General features: G+C 34.7%; 1 protein-coding gene and 1 pseudogene across 1 annotated transcript; both read right to left on the bottom strand.

Annotated features, from left to right (window-relative positions):
• Positions 1–1544: 1544 nt before the first annotated feature.
• On the bottom strand, positions 1545–4833 carry LOC148294162 (beta-glucosidase 12-like). Its single transcript, XM_088254982.1, has 13 exons — positions 4640–4833; positions 4418–4487; positions 4104–4162; positions 3920–3995; positions 3700–3777; positions 3503–3590; positions 3155–3410; positions 2840–2955; positions 2537–2754; positions 2410–2441; positions 2186–2288; positions 1995–2103; positions 1545–1886 (listed from the first exon to the last, which is right to left on the bottom strand). The coding sequence occupies exons 1-13, from the start codon at positions 4802–4804 to the stop codon at positions 1718–1720; spliced, it is 1539 nt and encodes a 512-aa protein (XP_088111108.1). The 5' UTR covers positions 4805–4833; the 3' UTR covers positions 1545–1717.
• A 2930-nt stretch (positions 4834–7763) lies between these two features.
• Positions 7764–18515, bottom strand: LOC148294161 (beta-glucosidase 12-like; annotated as a pseudogene).
• Between the last annotated feature and the right edge of the window lie 793 nt (positions 18516–19308).

The following is a 19308-nucleotide window of genomic DNA, read 5'->3' as shown; positions in this document are numbered from 1 at the left end:
TACGCAAAAATAAATTGATTATTATCTTCTAGGGAGTGGCTTGGAGAGAATTCAAGTATAGCTTACATCTGCATGTGAAATTTTTTTAAATGATAATTAAATTAGAAGAGTTAATTATAGTACATTAAATATAAATCCCTTTCTCGAGAGCAGTTCTTTTTCAGATAAGGACTGCGAGGAAATTGAAATAATCTAAATTATTCAGCTCGATTTGCATTATTCAGCAGCAATGACAAAAAATAAATAATCTAAAATTACTCAGCTCGATTAAAGGGACAATTGTTTCCAATATCAAACAACATAAACAAACAAGTGTCATTCCAACTTTATAAAATAAAAAAAATAAAAAAAACTATTTTCCTCATATTCCAACTATTAAAAAAATTATTTTCCAGACATCGCACCATATGTGAAAATTACAAAAATTTAATATATATATATATATATATATATATATATGCAGAAGCACCGTCGTATATTCCGGCAGTATTATACATGAGATAACTGTCGTCAATTCTCCATGTTCTGAAAATTATTATTAATTCTCCATCGAAGCATTTAATGTCTGAATTTGTTTTTTCTCTTGCTGTTTTCTCCTAATCCTTTCGACTAGCTAACAAGATTAGAAATTATAAATATTATCATACAAAAAAATAAAATAAAAATTAAGCATTGGTTTGTGGAAACTAGATGTATGAAGATAAAATGCCATGAGGAGCGTGAGGAACGTATATACAATTGCAAAATATATTTGATGAAATATTATAAAAAAAAACAACTGGGTTTGTACGTAGAGCCATGCACCTAAAAATGAATCATTCCGGTAAACTTGGCCGTTTAAAAAAGAGTTGACATTTTTATAAGTGTTTTGGTTCACGACAGAGTCAGAAGTCTCATGCTATGTTTTCAGATACGATTCAAATTATGGCATGTTTACTAATCCGTAATTGAATTAGGGGGAATTGAATTAAGGATGAATTGAATTGAGGAGGAATTTGATTGAGGATAATTAGATTCCGGATTCCTATTGAAGTTGTTTGCTAAACCATATGTATTGAGGGGAGTTAGATTCCATATTAATTCCTATTGAAGTTGTTTACTAAACCATATGGAATTGGGGTAGGAGTAGTACTAATTACTCAAAAGTCCTCGTTGTTGGGTTAAAGTAGATAACAAATTTGAAATTTTGAATATTGTGTGAGGATATAATGGGTAAAAAAAATGAATTCCTAATGGATTCATTCTTCAGGAATTAGAATAACACCTCCCACCAAGGAATTGAATTCCTTTAAAATCTGGAATTCAATTCCTTATTTTGTGTGGGCCCCACTTACTTTTCAATTCCTTGATGTGAAGTAAACGCAGGAATCCTCCTTATGCGGAATTCAATTCATGATGAGAATTCCAAATGCTTAAAAAAAGGGGGGAGAGAGAGAGAGAGAGAGAGAGAGAGGCCATCTCAAAATTTTGAGATTTTGTTTCAATCCAAAATATAAAAGATAAAAGAGATGCCTTGGGAAAAAAAGTAACCAATTCAAGTGCTTTTTATTGCTGAATATTTCGGAGGTACATTCGCATTATTAAAGGAAATACAAAGATGGAACCAAGGGATTCAAATTTGACATCCCTCTCACATTATTGTACGTAGGTGCATTTGCATTATTGAAGGAAATACAAAGATGGAACCAAGACCAACAATAACTATAGCTTGATTTCTTCACTTCTTGAGCAAATTTTTGAACCACTGCGCCGAGCGTTTTTCATACCTTTTTAGCCCATCTTTAAAATCCACATAGTTGAGACCGAATCGAACAGTGTATCCAGAAGACCATTCAAAATTGTCTAGCAATGACCATGCAAAGAATCCCTTCACTTTGACACCATCCCTATACACACAAAACAAAAAAACAAAAAAAATAAAATTCGTATGTAAGGATTCAAATTCAATATCCCAAACATAGTCTTAATTAAATAATTTGTTAATAAACACTTACTTTATTGCTGCTTGAACATAACAAATGTGGCGATGATAGTAGTCAATTCTATCGGTATCATTAAGGGCTTCCACAAGTGATAGATTGGGATCATCCAACTCATCAACGCCTACAATATAATGTGTTTTATGTAGTCTATAAATATATGTTGAAACATTGATGATGCAATTAAATAAGGCTGAAAAAATTACCATTCTCAGTAATGTAAATGATTGGATCATTATATTTTTCCTTTACGTACACTAAAAGATCGTGAATTCCTTTTGGATAGACATATAACCAGTCTGAGCCGGCCTAAAACACCATTGGAAGATATGTGAGATTTTTAGGAGTCAGATTTGCATGTGGAAAATAATATTTAATCATTCGTACTATACTAATGGCTTAATTAGTTAACACTTGATTTGATGTGTACCTGTGGACCAATGAGGACCCCGTTAAGCTCCGCTGCCACACCATATATGAATGTCAGAATCTAATTTTTCTATGAAACTTACAATTTCTCCAACTCCAAGCAATTAAGTTTTTCATTTTGTACTCACGTGATTGATTAACGCGAGGATCTGTTACATAGCTTGCCTTTACAGAATTGTTGTGACCTGCATAGCTTGCATAGTAAGTAGTATAATAATTTAGTCCAAGAAAATCAAATGACCCGGCTAGCAACTTGGAGTCTTCTTCCTTGAATTTTGGTAATCGACGTCCAACAAGAAGTCGCATGCTGTGCGGATAATGGCCACTTGTAATTGGCTCCATGAACCTACAAAAACATGGAAGTGCCAACCATTAACAGAGCATCATACAAGTTATACTAGCTAGTAAATTTTATATTCATAAATACTTGCCATCCAAACATAAAATCCAAAGACCGTGTTGCTGCATTTCTATGGTGCGGTGCCTCAGAAATTGGCTCAAACCAATGCGACACTAGTGTTATCCCTATCAGGCCTTTTTGAGATGCCTGCACAACAACATTAGTGTTTGGTCAATTTAGAGCCAAAAATACATGGTACAATCTTTGTATATCTTGATGCACAAAGTATTAATTCTGTGAAGAAGAAAAAAAACAGTATTAATTCCATTTTGTATTGCTACTTTATACAACCGACTAACATAGAATTCTCAATTAGAGGGCCCAATATTAAAGATAATACTCGGACCTGATATGTACTCCTGTACACTTGGACAGCAGCTGCATGAGAAAGGAGGAGGTGGTGTGTTACCAAATATGGTTCACGTGCTGAATCTCCACCGGTGCAATTTAGTTGTTGCCAGCTAGAGCATCGTCCCGGTGCGAATGTCCCGATTGCATAACCCATGTTACTAACGGTATATGGCTCATTCAACGTAATCCAATGCTTTACTCTATCACCAAATTCACTAAAACAAAGGTCTGCATAGTCCCTAAAATAATTGCTGTATATACACATTTCAAAAAATATATGTTATGGTACTATTTATTTGATCAAATAATGAATTTTATACTCACGATAGAATTTGTCACTTACACAATCTGATGGCTTAACAAACCACCAAATTCTTCTTCTAATGCTTGGGGAAGATCCCAATGGAAGATTGTTGCAAATGGCTTTAAACCTATATATACATGTATACATCAGCAGTAAAAGCAAATTAAATTGATTATATGATGTTTTAAGAGTTTTACATATCGATCATTAATCTTTTAAGGTGAGATATGCTTTACCTTGGCGAATGGTTTCATTGATGAGCTTGTTGTAATATTCAATTCCAGCCTGGTTTACTCCCCCACTTAGTGTTCCATCTAATAATTAAAAACAAAACACAACAAATAAGGAAATAACTCGATCTAACTCGAGCAAGGAAAGTGTTTTCTAGCAAACAAAAAAGGAAAAAGAAAAACAAACAGAATTGCCATGTGTACATATTGAGGATTATCAACTTACTTGGTAACAATCTGGACCATGAGATAGAGAACCTATAAGCATCCAACCCTATATTCTTCGCAATTGCCAAATCTTCCTATATATAGTAAGGCACAAGTACATATAATCATAAGAAAGAAATAAAAATTGAGGAGCTCATCTTCGATGCCCCTATGTTTTCTTACAAATTATGAGATTTTTGAACCTTATAGCGGTGATATTGATTAATAGTAACATCTCCGTTGGTCCCATCCGCGATTTTTTCTGCAATTAACCATAGAAAATTTTGACTATATATTTATTAATAATAGATAAATTAAGTATTATTATATATCCATAGACCAGTGTTTCGGTCTTAATGATTTGGATGCCCCAAAACCTCTTACGAAGTCAAAAGGCATGGGATTTGGAGAAAACAATTCAGGGAAAGAATGACACCTGCAGAGATACTGAGATATAGAAAGCTTTAATTAAGAAACAAATTAAAAGATTAAGTGATTATTTTTTTTAGAGGCAGACCTGGATATTGGTGAGTGAAGTTATCCCATATGCTTGGTCCTCTACCATCTTCAAAGGCAGCACCTTCATACTGATATGTACACACACACATATACAAATATATGTAAGAGTACGTAGACAATGAATGCTTATTATTGGTCTGGAATTGAAAGTAAATTAAACCTAATTAATCATATGACCACAAAGTAAAGAGTAATTTAATTAGCCCCGCAATGGACTGACCTGGTAAGATGCTGAAGCCGCACCAAATACGAACCCTGTTTCGAAACTGCTCCTGTTGAGAAAGTCACAAACAACTGGTGGATCTGTAGCAGCTTCGCTACTTTGCAATGAAAAGCCAATGACTAGCACCAGACCCAACAGCAAAGACCCTAAATGCATTGCCATAGCTAACTTGAGGCTTTTGGTGATCTAGGTAAGTTGGCTCTTCCTTGCATATTGCATGTCCTTTATATAGAGGAAGGTGTACGTACTTCACCCGATAATAGATATAATAAACAATTCAATAATAATGTTTTTGTAAACACGATTGGAATTCAAAGGGTGTGCTGATCAGGTTCTGCCAAATCGTACGAAATTCTTTTTGTAAATGATTATTAAGTCTCGTGATATATATAAGATACATTTGCAAATTGCAATATGTTTTTGTTTCTTATTATAAGCAAGATAAAATGACCATTAAAACTAAGCATTGGTTTGGAAGAGTCTTGAGCTCCTTGATTTGTAAATACCTGTATATTTACAAAACTAAGCATTGGCTTTTGGGAAATATATATTTGAAGTTTTATTTATTTATTTGAAACCACATATACGAGGGTGTTGTTGATTGTATTCACTTCTATAGCTAGATTAGATGATATGCAAAAATAAATTGATTATCTTTTAGGGAGTGGGTTGGAGTGAGTTCATGTTATAGCTTCTACCTGCATCTGCATGCAGAATATATTTCTTTTGTGCATGGGAAAATCGATCTTTTAAATTTTAAATTAGAAGAGTTCCCGATAGGGTATCTTCTCGAGAAAAGAACTGGAAAAAAAATAATATTCTCAAACTATATTGCTCGCCTCATTTCCTGAAAGGATACTTCCCCTTCTTGCAAATCACGGTTTTGACATATGTGCAAAAATAATTCATTAAAAACACAAAAATAAAAACTTCTACACACATGTCAAACTGCTAGTGGCAAGAATGTAGGAGTTCCTATTTACCGGGGAATGAATGAAGTATTTTCCTAATAAAAAAATAAATAATTTGGTATAAGTCCAATTCTTATGATAGAATTTGGGTGCAATTCCACACACATATTGTTAGTAATCCAAGTCCTCTGACTTCAATGCCACATAGGATTACATTCCTTTTCTAATTTTATGATGTAATCATATATATTTTTTCTTTTAAAATTTATTTTCATGTTCCAATTATGCCCTTATGATTTAAATCGGGAAAGACTAATTTATATCAAAATAATTAGCTAATTAATGCAACTATTGATTCTGAATGCAATTCATAAAATATTTTCTATATTTGACCTTTTAGTTAATTATGATTTGAATTTATAAAATATTTTCTTGTCTATCCATTTTAATTTTGAAAATCCCATAAACATGTGTTGATACAAAAAAAATAAATATAATCTTTCTTCTTCCTTCTTTTTCTTCTTACAATCCTATGGACTAGGAATATACATGAATGTTAATTAGGTATGGATAGGTAAATTACCTATGGAGGAGGTATACATATGAATGCTATTTATCGAGGAGGTATACATATGAATGTTAATTAACTATGGAGGAGATATATGATATGAAATTACCTATGAAGGAGGTATACACAAACATGCAAAGCAGGTAAATCAAACCACCCAAAGACATATATACCTCACCATAAGGTATTCACTGGTTGAAAGCGTTTGATAAATTGAGATTAATTGTAAAAATATGATATTAATTTATTGATTGCAGTTATTATAAAATTTAGAGGAGTGACTGTACAATGGCAATATGCGTAAATGTTTTAAAAACAGTGGCCAAGGCTTTGCATACTTGGCTGGCCTGTTGAGTCGCTGGACCTAATTCTACGTCAAAAGAGAGGTGGACTGCATTCATAGTGCAAACTCAAAATTGGACCTATATCGAAAGATCCCATAAAATAAAAACCAAGTGTGATCAAATCTTAAACCATTTTATTGCAATCCAACTAAAAAAACTATTTTCCTGACATCACAGCTGGCAGTAGGGATCCTTTGAGCCTGGGTTTGGCTGGTTAATTAGCCATAGAATTGTGAGAATGTGAAGAAATATCACACATCTACTTCTTTCATTGTCAATTAATTTTAGGGTTAAACCTCGACTTCCTTCAAGAATACCCTTTGCATAAGCGCCAACATATAATCCAAGTGTATTATACATTACAGATTCGCTTGTTATCCATTCTCCATGTTCCAGCAGTACGTAGCATCTGAAAATTATTATGAATTTTTTTTCTTGCTGTTATATCTCCCAATGCTGACAAGATAAGAAATTCTCTACACATATTATATACATTAATTGAGCATTGGTTTGTGGGAACTATGTATTTGAAGGTGTTGATTATTATTAAATGGGCGATTTGAGTATCGCATGTGATTTTGGGAATTCTTTCAGAATCTCCTGTATGTATATAAAATTCCATGAGGAGCACGAGGAACATATATATAATTACAACATGTATATATGATAAAAACTTGCACAAGCAAGGTGTGTACGTACAGGTCAGCACCTACAGATTAACCATTCCGATAAACTTGGCCGGTTTCGAAAAGAGTTGAGATTTCAAAAGTTTTTTGGTTCAAGAAATATACTCATAGCACGTTACCTATGTTCAAGAAAGCTGTCCGCACTGTTTAAGAAATCAGAAGTACCGGATATATACTGTCAGATATGATTCAAATTGATGCTTTAGTTTTGTAAGAGTGGCTATATAGTATTCCCTTAAGCAGAGAAACTGTAATGAGGGTAGAGGTGTTCTTGATTATGATATATATGTGATATATTTGAAGGCAGTTGAGGTTCCCTCTAAAACCAATTGGCAATAGGTGGAGTAATTCAACTTCTTATAAATCCAGGCTAAATTACTTAACTTTTCAATATGGGACAATTACTCTCAATAATATTTGCATATCGCATGTGATTTATTATAATATAGTTCATAGTCTTGGGATTCAAATTTGGTATATACAAATTTGACACCCCTCACTCACATTATTGTACACTAACAACTTCCACGTTATTGAAGGAAATACAAATATGGAAGCAATACGAACAATAACTATAATCAGATTTCTTCACTTCTTGAGCAACCTTTTGAACTAGTGTGCCGAAGATTTTAAGTACCTTTTAAGTCCATTGTTGTAATCCACATAGTTGATACCAAATCGAACAGTGTATCCAGAATTCCATTCAACGTTGTCTAGTAATGACCATGCAAAGTATCCCTTCACTTCGGTACCCTTTCTGCCCGCAGAAAAACAAAAGTAGAAAGAAAAAAAGAAACAATGCGTTGATGTCAATGTGCGGATGCAACACCCAGTCTTAATCAAATCATATGCTAATAAACACTTACTTGATTGCTGCTTTAACATAATAGATGTGGTTATGGTAGTAGTCAATTCTATTTGTATCGTTAAGGGATTGCGCAAGTGAAAGTAATGGATCATTCAACTCATCAACGTCTACAATTAATATAATGTATACTTTATGCATTCTAAAAATTTATTCTGAAACATTGTTGATGCAATTAATTAAGGCTATAAAATAATTACCATTCTCAGTAATGTAAATAAGTGGATTATTATACTTTTCCTTTATGTAGAGTAAAAGATCATGAATTCCTTTTGGATAACCAAGTGATTGATTAACTCGAGCACCTGTTAAGTAGCTTGCGTTTATGGAATTGTTGCGACCGGCATATAGCTTGCATAGAAAGTAGTATAATAATTTAGTCTAAAAAACATCAAATGATCCAGCGAGCAATTTGGATTGTTCTGTCGTGAATCTTGGTAATCGTCTTCCAACAAGAGCGCGCATGCTACGCGCGGATAGTTGACACTAGTAATTGGGTCCATGAACCTTAAAAAAACATAGAAATTCCAACCATTAACTTGTACTAAATATTATATTTAGAACTAGCATTTAATTAATTGAGTTGGTATGCAATTTTACTTGCCATCCAAACATAAAATCCAAAGATTGTAATACAGCATTTTGATGGCGTGTTGCATTAGAAACTGGCACAAACCAATGTGACACTAGTGTTATTCCTATCACGCCTCTTTGTAATGCCTGCACAAGAACATTATTTTATGGTTGATGATTTGTAGCCAAAAGTAATAAGGGACAATCTTTATATATCTCCATATTCAAAGTATTAATTCCCGTTTCTATTGCAACTTAATACTACTAGTGACTAGTATAGAATTCTCAATAAGGACCATATATTCTGACCAAAAGTTAATAATTAAGCATGCCTGATATTTTTCCTTGTACAAGTTGACCGCAGCTGCATGAGAAAGGAGGAGGTGGTGTGTCACCACATATGGTTCAATGGAAGAATCTCCACCAGTACAGTTTAATTGTTGCCAACTAGAGCATTAGTCAGGTGCAAAGGTCCCAATTGCATAACTGTTGTGTGGATTTCAGCTGCACCAAAATGGATTAAGCTGCATCCTCAACTTGTGATACTCGCAAGTGCACGAGCCGTTCGGTAGTATAGCGTATGTAAGTGCGAGGTCGATCCCACGAGGATTGGTGATTGAATGATCCAATTCATTTTCCCTACACAAAACAGAAATGAAAAAAAAAGCAAGGAAATAAATAAAACAAGGAAGAAAGAAATAACTCAAGCAAATAAGTTCCCAAGTTCAATTAGATTAACGGATTGATTCTAGCTAAAGTATGATTAAGCCATGGTGTGTGGTCATAACCTTGTGTTCCTAATTCCCTAATTTGATCATTTGTTGTCTAACCTAAAATTAAGCATTAGGAACCCATTAAGCATAGAAGAACATTTTAAACAACCAAGCATGTATCTAATCCCTGTTGTCGAATGTCCATACATACTCTTCCTATTCATAGTTCAATTCGAATTAAAGCATGGTGTCTACTCTTAATTCAAACCAAGATAGCTAACATGCAAGCCTTAATGGTGATCAATCATTCAAACTAGCATATTAACTTATAAGCATAATGAATAAGAACAAAAACCATAATTGAAACTTGGAAACTAATCAAACTTGAAACTAAAGAAAAGAATTTACATAATGAAAAGTAAAGTGGAACTAAGAAAAACTTAAGGAGAATTTCAGCACAAAGATCTCATTATAACAATTGAAAACTAGAAAGGAAAACTAAGAGAATTTGAGGGAGAGAAGGGAAGGGAGCTCTAGAGAAGTGTTTGAGAGCTCCCCCCCTTGGGGTGTTATTACAAGCTTAGAGAACTTCCCTATTTATAGGCCTAGGGGAAGTGAAAATCAGAATTCAATAAGACTAATGCATACAACACTTGAATTATAAAATCTGAAATGGTTGATGCACTTGTATTAGAAAATCTGAAATGGGTGATGCACTTGTATTAGAAAATCTTGAATTGGTTGATGCACTTCACCACTAAATCCCACCAGCAGCCCTAGCTCATCTTCATGTCACCATGACCAAGCTTCCAACCAGAAATGATAGCTCATACCTAGCTCACCATGACCAAGCATCCAACCAGCACATGCTGAGGTCAGCATGACCAGCAACTTCAAGGGCTTACAACTTGGGCTTCTCTTAATCAAATTAGGACTTTAAGCACTCTAAATTGAAGTTCAGAATGTCTTCTTTCCAGCCATATGTTATTTGGGCCAATCCAAGGTCGGAGGAAGAAGTTAAGGCCGAAACAAATTGCTAACTCATTTTCCGCGCTGATAAGATCCATCCTGAGCATGGTTCTGTGTTTGCTAGGTAACGGACTCCAGATTTATCCAATGGGGCTGAATTTTGGATATGTTATAGTACACACCAATTGGAGCAACTTTCATGAATAATGTGGCCTCATCCGAGCTATGTAGGTTGCTGAAACAAAGCTTGCAATATGACCTACGGAACTGGACTGGCAGGGGGCTGTAGCCATAATGAATTTGTCTTTAAGCTCTTCATCAATTCATCCAAATTAGGCCTTAACATGCTTGAATTGCATGAATTATGTTCTCCAAAGCCATCATTGTTACCTAAAGCTCAATTAACTGAAAGATAAACACAAAAAGGATTAAAAGCACAAGTTTAACTCAAAAACATAACCAAATCATAAGCTAGAAGGGTAAGAAATAATATACAATTATGAACCGATCAAATACCCCCAAACCTAGATTTTGCTAGTCCTCGAGCAAAACAACACAAAACAAAGTTAAAAACAAAACTAGAAGTTAACTAAACCACTTTCGTAGGTAACTCGATTGCATTTAGCATATGCAACAAGCCTTTAAACCTCTAGGCATCCCTAGTAGGAGGAGTTGTGTCTCCTGAGGGTTTAACAGATACGATACCCACAAACGTTTTACTGACTCTGTAAAACAAAGTAATTAGAAAACTTAAAGATTGTTAGTCCTTAAGCAAAACCAAAAACAAAAACAAACACAAAAACACAAAGAACTTAAAACAATTTTTCCGAACATTTTCTGAAGAGAAATGACTCATGCACATGACTTAAACGTTTTAACAATAAAAGCTCAATTTTTAGACATTATTTACAAAGCGGCAAAGTTCTAAACACAATATGCTCAAAGTGTAGTAGTGTGATAGCCAAATGCAACAAATTCCCCAATCTTAGTTTTCACACAATTTCAAAAATCATACAAAGCATAAGTTCAACTTCAAATCTCACCAAAGTTGTCCTCTCACAAATGAATCACTCAGAAGAGGGCTATAATGCACACTCAGTTATAAACATGAGAATAGAGTTAAACCATAAGGGACTTAACTCGCAATAGAAATATGAAGAACTTGCATTAATATGATCTCAAGAAGGATGTCAAACACTTAAAAGTAGAAAAATGAATGCAATTCAACCACATGACATTTAAGATCAATTTAGGTCTTTAACATGGGTTGTAATGGGGCCAAGGGTGTAAGGTGAGTAAGAAATGAAGGATATGGATAATACAAAGTCCAAGGAACTCGCAATGCAAGAGCATAAAATAATTGTTTACAAGACTTCGAATCATCACGATTAGATTTTTTTCTTTTACCTGATCAAAACTCCTTATACCCTTCATTTACATTGATTCACTCCTTTCCTGAACAACCACCAATTTATTTTGAAGGCCCAAAAATGAAATTTCATTCAACCACCACTTAATCACAACTTTTCTCTTTTCTTTCACCAATTGTGTGATTTTTTTTTTTCTTCGAAATTCCCAAACTTAGTATGAAAAACACATCCCAATTAAAGCTCATGAGTTCCTTAGAAAGGTAAATATTTGTTTTTCAGGCTAAGGCGAGGAAATATAATTGGTTAAATGAAAGAAAAGGTTTACATGTAGGCTCAAAATGGTTAACAATGGAAAATCATGCTTAAGCATGCATAAGGTTAGCTTGAAAGGCACAAACGATCCAAAGAGGGCCTTAATATCACTTCTTAAATGTCGTGAAGTCAAATTGCATAAGAATGAATGACTTTTAAGTGTTCAACCAAATCAATAAATAATGAGATCAAACAACAACTTTGATGACAAGAAAATAAGAGTATGTATATAACACTCATGAATTGAAGTACAAGGCTCAAAAGCTCACTTTATATGGTTATATAAGTCTAATTTGTGCTTGATACAATTCTTTGGGTCATGCAAATCCTTTAATTGGAAAATTATGAAACAAATGGCAAGTGTAAAGAAGGTTTCAAACATATCATGCTAGAACAATGCCAAATTTTTTTTTTATTTTTTAATAAAGAAAAAAAAAACACTAAAATAAAATGAAATCCAATTTTTATTTAAGTCATGCAAACATTTATCACTATCTCATCATAAGTGTTCGGAAAGTGACTCAAAACAAAAACAAAACAAAACAATACTTAAAATAAAAACAAGCAAAAAAATAAATAATTTTTTTTTTCAATTATTATTTTTTTTTAATTTTAAGAAAAACCAAATTTACTTGCTAAACTCCAATACCCCCAAACCTAGAAATGAACATTGTCCTCAATGTTTAAAAATTAGCCACAACCAATGTCATAACAACAAATGAAGGGTATTAAAGCAAATAAAAATCACAAAACATACAAAAATAAAATAAAACAATTACAAAATAAAAATTACAAAACAAACAATCAAATAAAATAAAATAAAATAAATAAATAAATAAAACACGAAACAGTAAAACACTCAAAACAGTAAGCCCTAACAGATAGTCTTACACAAACTGAAACCCAAACAATTGAAAGCCCAACCCAAAATGAAATTAACCCAACAACGGTAAAACCCGACCCAACATGAAATCTGAAGCCCACACGTTTAAATTTAATTTTTTTCTTAAAAAGATAAAACGTGAATTATGAGCGCAAAGCGGGATTTCTAAAAAGAGGGAATTGGTCCCTGATGTCGTTTCATGGATAGTCACGGGCAGAAAGCAGGAGCCACGTGTCGACGCATAGAGGCGCCGCAGATCCACAAGCGAAAATTACGGGCTCATGGAAAGGCGCGACAACTTTGCTGAACGCGTCCGTTCAGACAAAGCAAGTCGTGACAAATGTGTTGGAAACGGTTGGAAAGTGAGAAGGTTGTGGGACTCGAGGAACGCTGGATATTCAGAAAACGCTTAGACGCTGCAACGGCTAGGGTTTGTCAAAGACTATATCTATAAGAAGGAAAAAGAAGGGGATAAAAACAAAACCACAAACTCAGAAACACAAAAGAGAAAAGAAGAAAAAAGTGAGAAATCAAATGGCCTCTTCCTACCCATTTTCGTTAGATCTCAACCTAGCTCCACCGACTCAGACACGAGGCCAAGCAGTAGCACCAGTATGGATGCCCTACTTTGCCTCCGCACGGGGGCCTGTGACTGTCAATGACTCAATACTCCTGGACAACGATGTTGCCATTGGAGTTTGCAGAAATTTAGTGACTCCCAAAGATATACGTGTGTTCGGGACAAGGGATGACAACCGGGTCACGAGTGATGCCCTGGCACTGAGCGTGCAGAGTACAGCATGTGTCGCAAGTTTGGGTCATCGCCTACTTGCGAAGTCCCATGAGGTAGAGGTGCTTAAAGCTCAGTTGGCGGCGGAGCGAAGTTTGGTTGAAGACTGTCAGAGTGCTATAAAAAGCTTGAAAAGGGAGAGGTCAAGGATTGTGGAGGTGAATCGACACCAGCTAGAAGTATTGCGAGACGAGAATAAAAATCTATCAAAGATGGTAGAGTTGTACTCTCGCGACATGAGAAAGCAACTGGAGGACCTAGACCGACCGGGTAAACGCAAGCAAGCAGATCGCGAGAGTAGTTACGCTCAAGCTAAGATTGCGATCTTTGGGAGCTCAAGTGATGAGCCCCAAGAGGCTGTGCGTGAAGCCCCGGAAGAGGACAGCCAGAGGGCCAAACTCAAAGCTCCTATGGTCGAGACACCGAAGGCCAAGAAGAAATGATTTCAGTTTTTATTTAATTTTAAAGTGTATGTGTGTTTTTTTTTTCTTTAATTGGGAAATAAAAACGTTAGCTATCTCAAAGAAACGATTGACCCTAAATTTAAAGAACGACAATCAAACAAAAACACGAAGACCCAAACAAGATTTTTTTTTTTTTTTTAATTTTTTTTTTTAGTTAAGTAAATACACAAATAACTGCTTCTTCTTTTAAGAGAAAAACTTAAGGATAACCAGTTAAGGGCCTCAGAAAACACAGCCAGGGGTTCCGGGAAGGTTGGAGGGGTCACAATGGTCCCGCTTAAAACCCTAACTTCTTAGACACCGAAGGTGTCGCCTTAAAGAACTCCTAGACACTGTATAGACTGCGGTTGCTCACTGGAGTTACCAAAAATTTAGCTCCTTCAAAGAATATCCCATGAGTTTTAAATTATACTACCTAATTAAATAAAAAAAACAAAATAAATAAATAAATAAATAAATAAATAAACTGAAATAAACACGCAATTCAAACAAGAATTTAAAAGAAGAGTTGGGATTCTTGCACCAGGTGTCCAAGACGCATCTTTAATTTTGTCTCTTCTTCCAACTACATTATTAAGAAACCTGTCAAACAAGAAGAAAATAATTGAAAATAAAATAAAATAAAATAAAAACTGAAAAAGCAAAAACACAAACATCAGAAAACAGGGAGGCAAAAGTAAGTGAAAGTGTAGACATGCTCCCTTTTAAAAAAAAACGTGCTCGCAATTTGCGCCAGAAATGAAGGGATCCGAGAGAAAAGAGCACAGGATAGCACCCTCGAGATCCGAAGTGCTTTCGGCTCCCTCGTCTGTATAAGTCTATTTAAACTCATCTCGGTGAAGTAGAAGAGTACCCCGCATTTCTTCCTGCAAATTCAGAGAAAAACATCAAAAAATCCAAAAACAAAACAATGGCATCCTCATGCACTCACCTTGATGATCTTAGCCTTGAACTGTCCCTTGCACCACCGAATGCGCAGATAAGGGCTCCTCAAAACCATGTCTTCCCAAACTCCACATATCATCACGGTACGGCCTCAAACTTTGCTGAGGTAATACCGAACTTTTCTGAGGCAATGCCGAACAGAGCAGCGCTGCTTGGAGGCATGATTGGCTGCAAGCTCACACCGACAGATCATCTGCATGTGGCACAGAGGTCTGACAAAGCAGCGGTGGAGGAGTCCAATAATTTAACTGTTCTCCATGCGGTCTCGGCTACCAATTTGGGTATGCGATTGCTGGCGAGAACACGGGAGTGTGCCGCGATGAGCGAGGAAATAACTTCCTTGAAGGCTATGGTGGCGGACTTGCAGAAGCGGCTCTACTGTGCCAATCAGCACGTGGAAGCACTGCAGAGAAAAAATGAGGACCATGTGGAGCTGCTGCAGATTCTGCAAGTAAGAGACAATAGAGGCATGCCATGAAGATGAAGATGAAGATGAAGAAGTTGTTTTTATTTTTAATTTACTTGAATGTTTTTTTGTTTTTTGTTTTTTTTTTGTTTTTTTTTTTGTTTTACTTTTTGTTTTCTTTGTTTGTAATGTTTGAAATGAAATAAAAATGTGTTTTTAACACTCAGAAATAAACTAACTAACCACACCACGTAAATAAATACATAAACTAACTTAACAAAACAAAAAAAAAAGAAAACAAAGAAGTTCCAAATTGATTTTTTTTAAAAAATTTATTATTATTTACAACTAATTGACCACACAAAGAAAAATAAAAAAAATAAAAAAAAGAAGTTCCAAATTGCAATTTACAAGGATAAAAATAAAAATAAAAACTCAAATTTCAATTTTTTTAAATTTTTTTTGTTTTTTTTTTTGTTTTGTTTTGTTTTTTTTATAAAACACACAAATATACAAGCAACTCATGGATGACCAGTTAAGGGCCTCAGAAAACACAGCCAGGGGATCCGGGAAGGTTGGAGGGGTCACAAAGGTCCCACTTAAAACCCAAACTTCTTAGACACCGAAGGTGTCGCCTAAAGAACTCCTAGACACTGTATTGACGGAGACGCTCACTGGAGTTACCACGAGTCAGCTAATATAAAAAATCTTTTTAATTTTTTTTTTAATAAAAGAAAAAGAAAATTAAAATTACTAAAATAATAACAAAACAACTAAAGAGAAAAGATTGGAATACTCCCCCTTGAAGCGATTAGGTCGAGCATGGATGCATTTGGAGGTCGCGACTTCTCCCACTGCTCCACACTCCCCATTCTTATGATTGAGGTTGCCATCTCTCTCCATTTTTATTAAGCTATCATAAATTGCTAAAACAAACACAAAAAACTTGAAACAGAATTAAAGGATTACGAAATATAAAAAAAAAACTAAAAATGAAAAGGAAAAATCAACACACGTCCAATTCCATGCTTCAAAGCAACAAGCACCAATGGGTTGTGTAAGCTGGGACTTAAACCCAGTTCTCTTGCTTGTTGGGCAATTGTCCTTTTCTGTTGGACTACAAACACAACTTGTCCATTAACGTCATTAACTTTAAAACTTGAAATTGTCTAGTCAAGAAAAAAAAATAAAGTAGGAAAGCCAAATAGAATCAAACAATGTTACCGATCCCCGGCAACGGCGCCAAAAACTTGTTGTGTGGATTTCAGCTGCACCAAAATGGATTAAGCTGCATCCTCAACTTGTGATACTCGCAAGTGCACGAGCCGTTCGGTAGTATAGCGTATGTAAGTGCGAGGTCGATCCCACGAGGATTGGTGATTGAATGATCCAATTCATTTTCCCTACACAAAACAGAAATGAAAAAAAAAGCAAGGAAATAAATAAAACAAGGAAGAAAGAAATAACTCAAGCAAATAAGTTCCCAAGTTCAATTAGATTAACGGATTGATTCTAGCTAAAGTATGATTAAGCCATGGTGTGTGGTCATAACCTTGTGTTCCTAATTCCCTAATTTGATCATTTGTTGTCTAACCTAAAATTAAGCATTAGGAACCCATTAAGCATAGAAGAACATTTTAAACAACCAAGCATGTATCTAATCCCTGTTGTCGAATGTCCATACATACTCTTCCTATTCATAGTTCAATTCGAATTAAAGCATGGTGTCTACTCTTAATTCAAACCAAGATAGCTAACATGCAAGCCTTAATGGTGATCAATCATTCAAACTAGCATATTAACTTATAAGCATAATGAATAAGAACAAAAACCATAATTGAAACTTGGAAACTAATCAAACTTGAAACTAAAGAAAAGAATTTACATAATGAAAAGTAAAGTGGAACTAAGAAAAACTTAAGGAGAATTTCAGCACAAAGATCTCATTATAACAATTGAAAACTAGAAAGGAAAACTAAGAGAATTTGAGGGAGAGAAGGGAAGGGAGCTCTAGAGAAGTGTTTGAGAGCTCCCCCCCTTGGGGTGTTATTACAAGCTTAGAGAACTTCCCTATTTATAGGCCTAGGGGAAGTGAAAATCAGAATTCAATAAGACTAATGCATACAACACTTGAATTATAAAATCTGAAATGGTTGATGCACTTGTATTAGAAAATCTGAAATGGGTGATGCACTTGTATTAGAAAATCTTGAATTGGTTGATGCACTTCACCACTAAATCCCACCAGCAGCCCTAGCTCATCTTCATGTCACCATGACCAAGCTTCCAACCAGAAATGATAGCTCATACCTAGCTCACCATGACCAAGCATCCAACCAGCACATGCTGAGGTCAGCATGACCAGCAACTTCAAGGGCTTACAACTTGGGCTTCTCTTAATCAAATTAGGACTTTAAGCACTCTAAATTGAAGTTCAGAATGTCTTCTTTCCAGCCATATGTTATTTGGGCCAATCCAAGGTCGGAGGAAGAAGTTAAGGCCGAAACAAATTGCTAACTCATTTTCCGCGCTGATAAGATCCATCCTGAGCATGGTTCTGTGTTTGCTAGGTAACGGACTCCAGATTTATCCAATGGGGCTGAATTTTGGATATGTTATAGTACACACCAATTGGAGCAACTTTCATGAATAATGTGGCCTCATCCGAGCTATGTAGGTTGCTGAAACAAAGCTTGCAATATGACCTACGGAACTGGACTGGCAGGGGGCTGTAGCCATAATGAATTTGTCTTTAAGCTCTTCATCAATTCATCCAAATTAGGCCTTAACATGCTTGAATTGCATGAATTATGTTCTCCAAAGCCATCATTGTTACCTAAAGCTCAATTAACTGAAAGATAAACACAAAAAGGATTAAAAGCACAAGTTTAACTCAAAAACATAACCAAATCATAAGCTAGAAGGGTAAGAAATAATATACAATTATGAACCGATCAATAACCCATGTTACTAACAGAATATGGCTCATTCAACGTGATCCAATCCTTTACTTGATCACCAAATTCCTTAAAACAAAGGTCTACATAGTCTCTAAAATGCTTGCTTACACACATTTCAACCATAAGGTATTCACTGGTTGAAAGCGTTTGACAAATTGAGATTAATTGTAGAAATATGATATTAATTTATTGATTGCAGTAATTATAAAATTTAGAGGAGTGACTGTACAATGGCAATATGCGTAAATGTTTTAAAAACAGTGGCCAAGGCTTTGCATACTTGGCTGGCCTGTTGAGTCGTTGGACCTAATTCTATGTCAAAAGAGAGGTGGACTGCATTCATAGTGCAAACTCAACGATCCATATACTAAATCGAAGCTATTTTACAGGTAAAAAAAAAAAAGATCAAACAGCTAAAATTTAAATCCACCGGCTAAAATAATATTTTAAATTAATCTCAATCATATGCAACTCCAAAACTCACTCCAAACTCTATAAATACCCACCTATTTCTCAAATTTCAATTTTTTTAGGTCAAATTGTTCAAAATATTAAATTATGAAGTTATATAAAAAGATTAAATGAAGAAAAGTTATCCATGAAAAAAATTTAGACTTAAAACCTTATTAAACAATTTAATAAAGTTGCGGACTAAAAATTTGAGTCTGAAAGGTTGAGGAAAAAATTTAATATCTAGTCATCATTAGTTGTCATGTGTGTAATTCCTCTTAGCTCATATTTAGAAATTAGGACTTGGGTATTTACTAAAAAGTTGAAGTACATTGAAGAGTTTATAAGGCTACAAAACCAAGATAATTTGTGTATTCATTTATAATGGGCATCATTAGGAAAATCAGCATCTGCATCACAAAACTTGTCTAGATGACTAGTCATATAGGCCAAATAT

This window comes from Prunus avium, chromosome 6, assembly GCF_965620075.1.
Source record: "Prunus avium chromosome 6, drPruAviu1.hap1.1, whole genome shotgun sequence".
Lineage (NCBI taxonomy): Eukaryota > Viridiplantae > Streptophyta > Magnoliopsida > Rosales > Rosaceae > Prunus > Prunus avium.
Note: the sequence above shows the minus strand (reverse complement) of the source record. Positions and strands in the feature narration are given on the sequence as shown.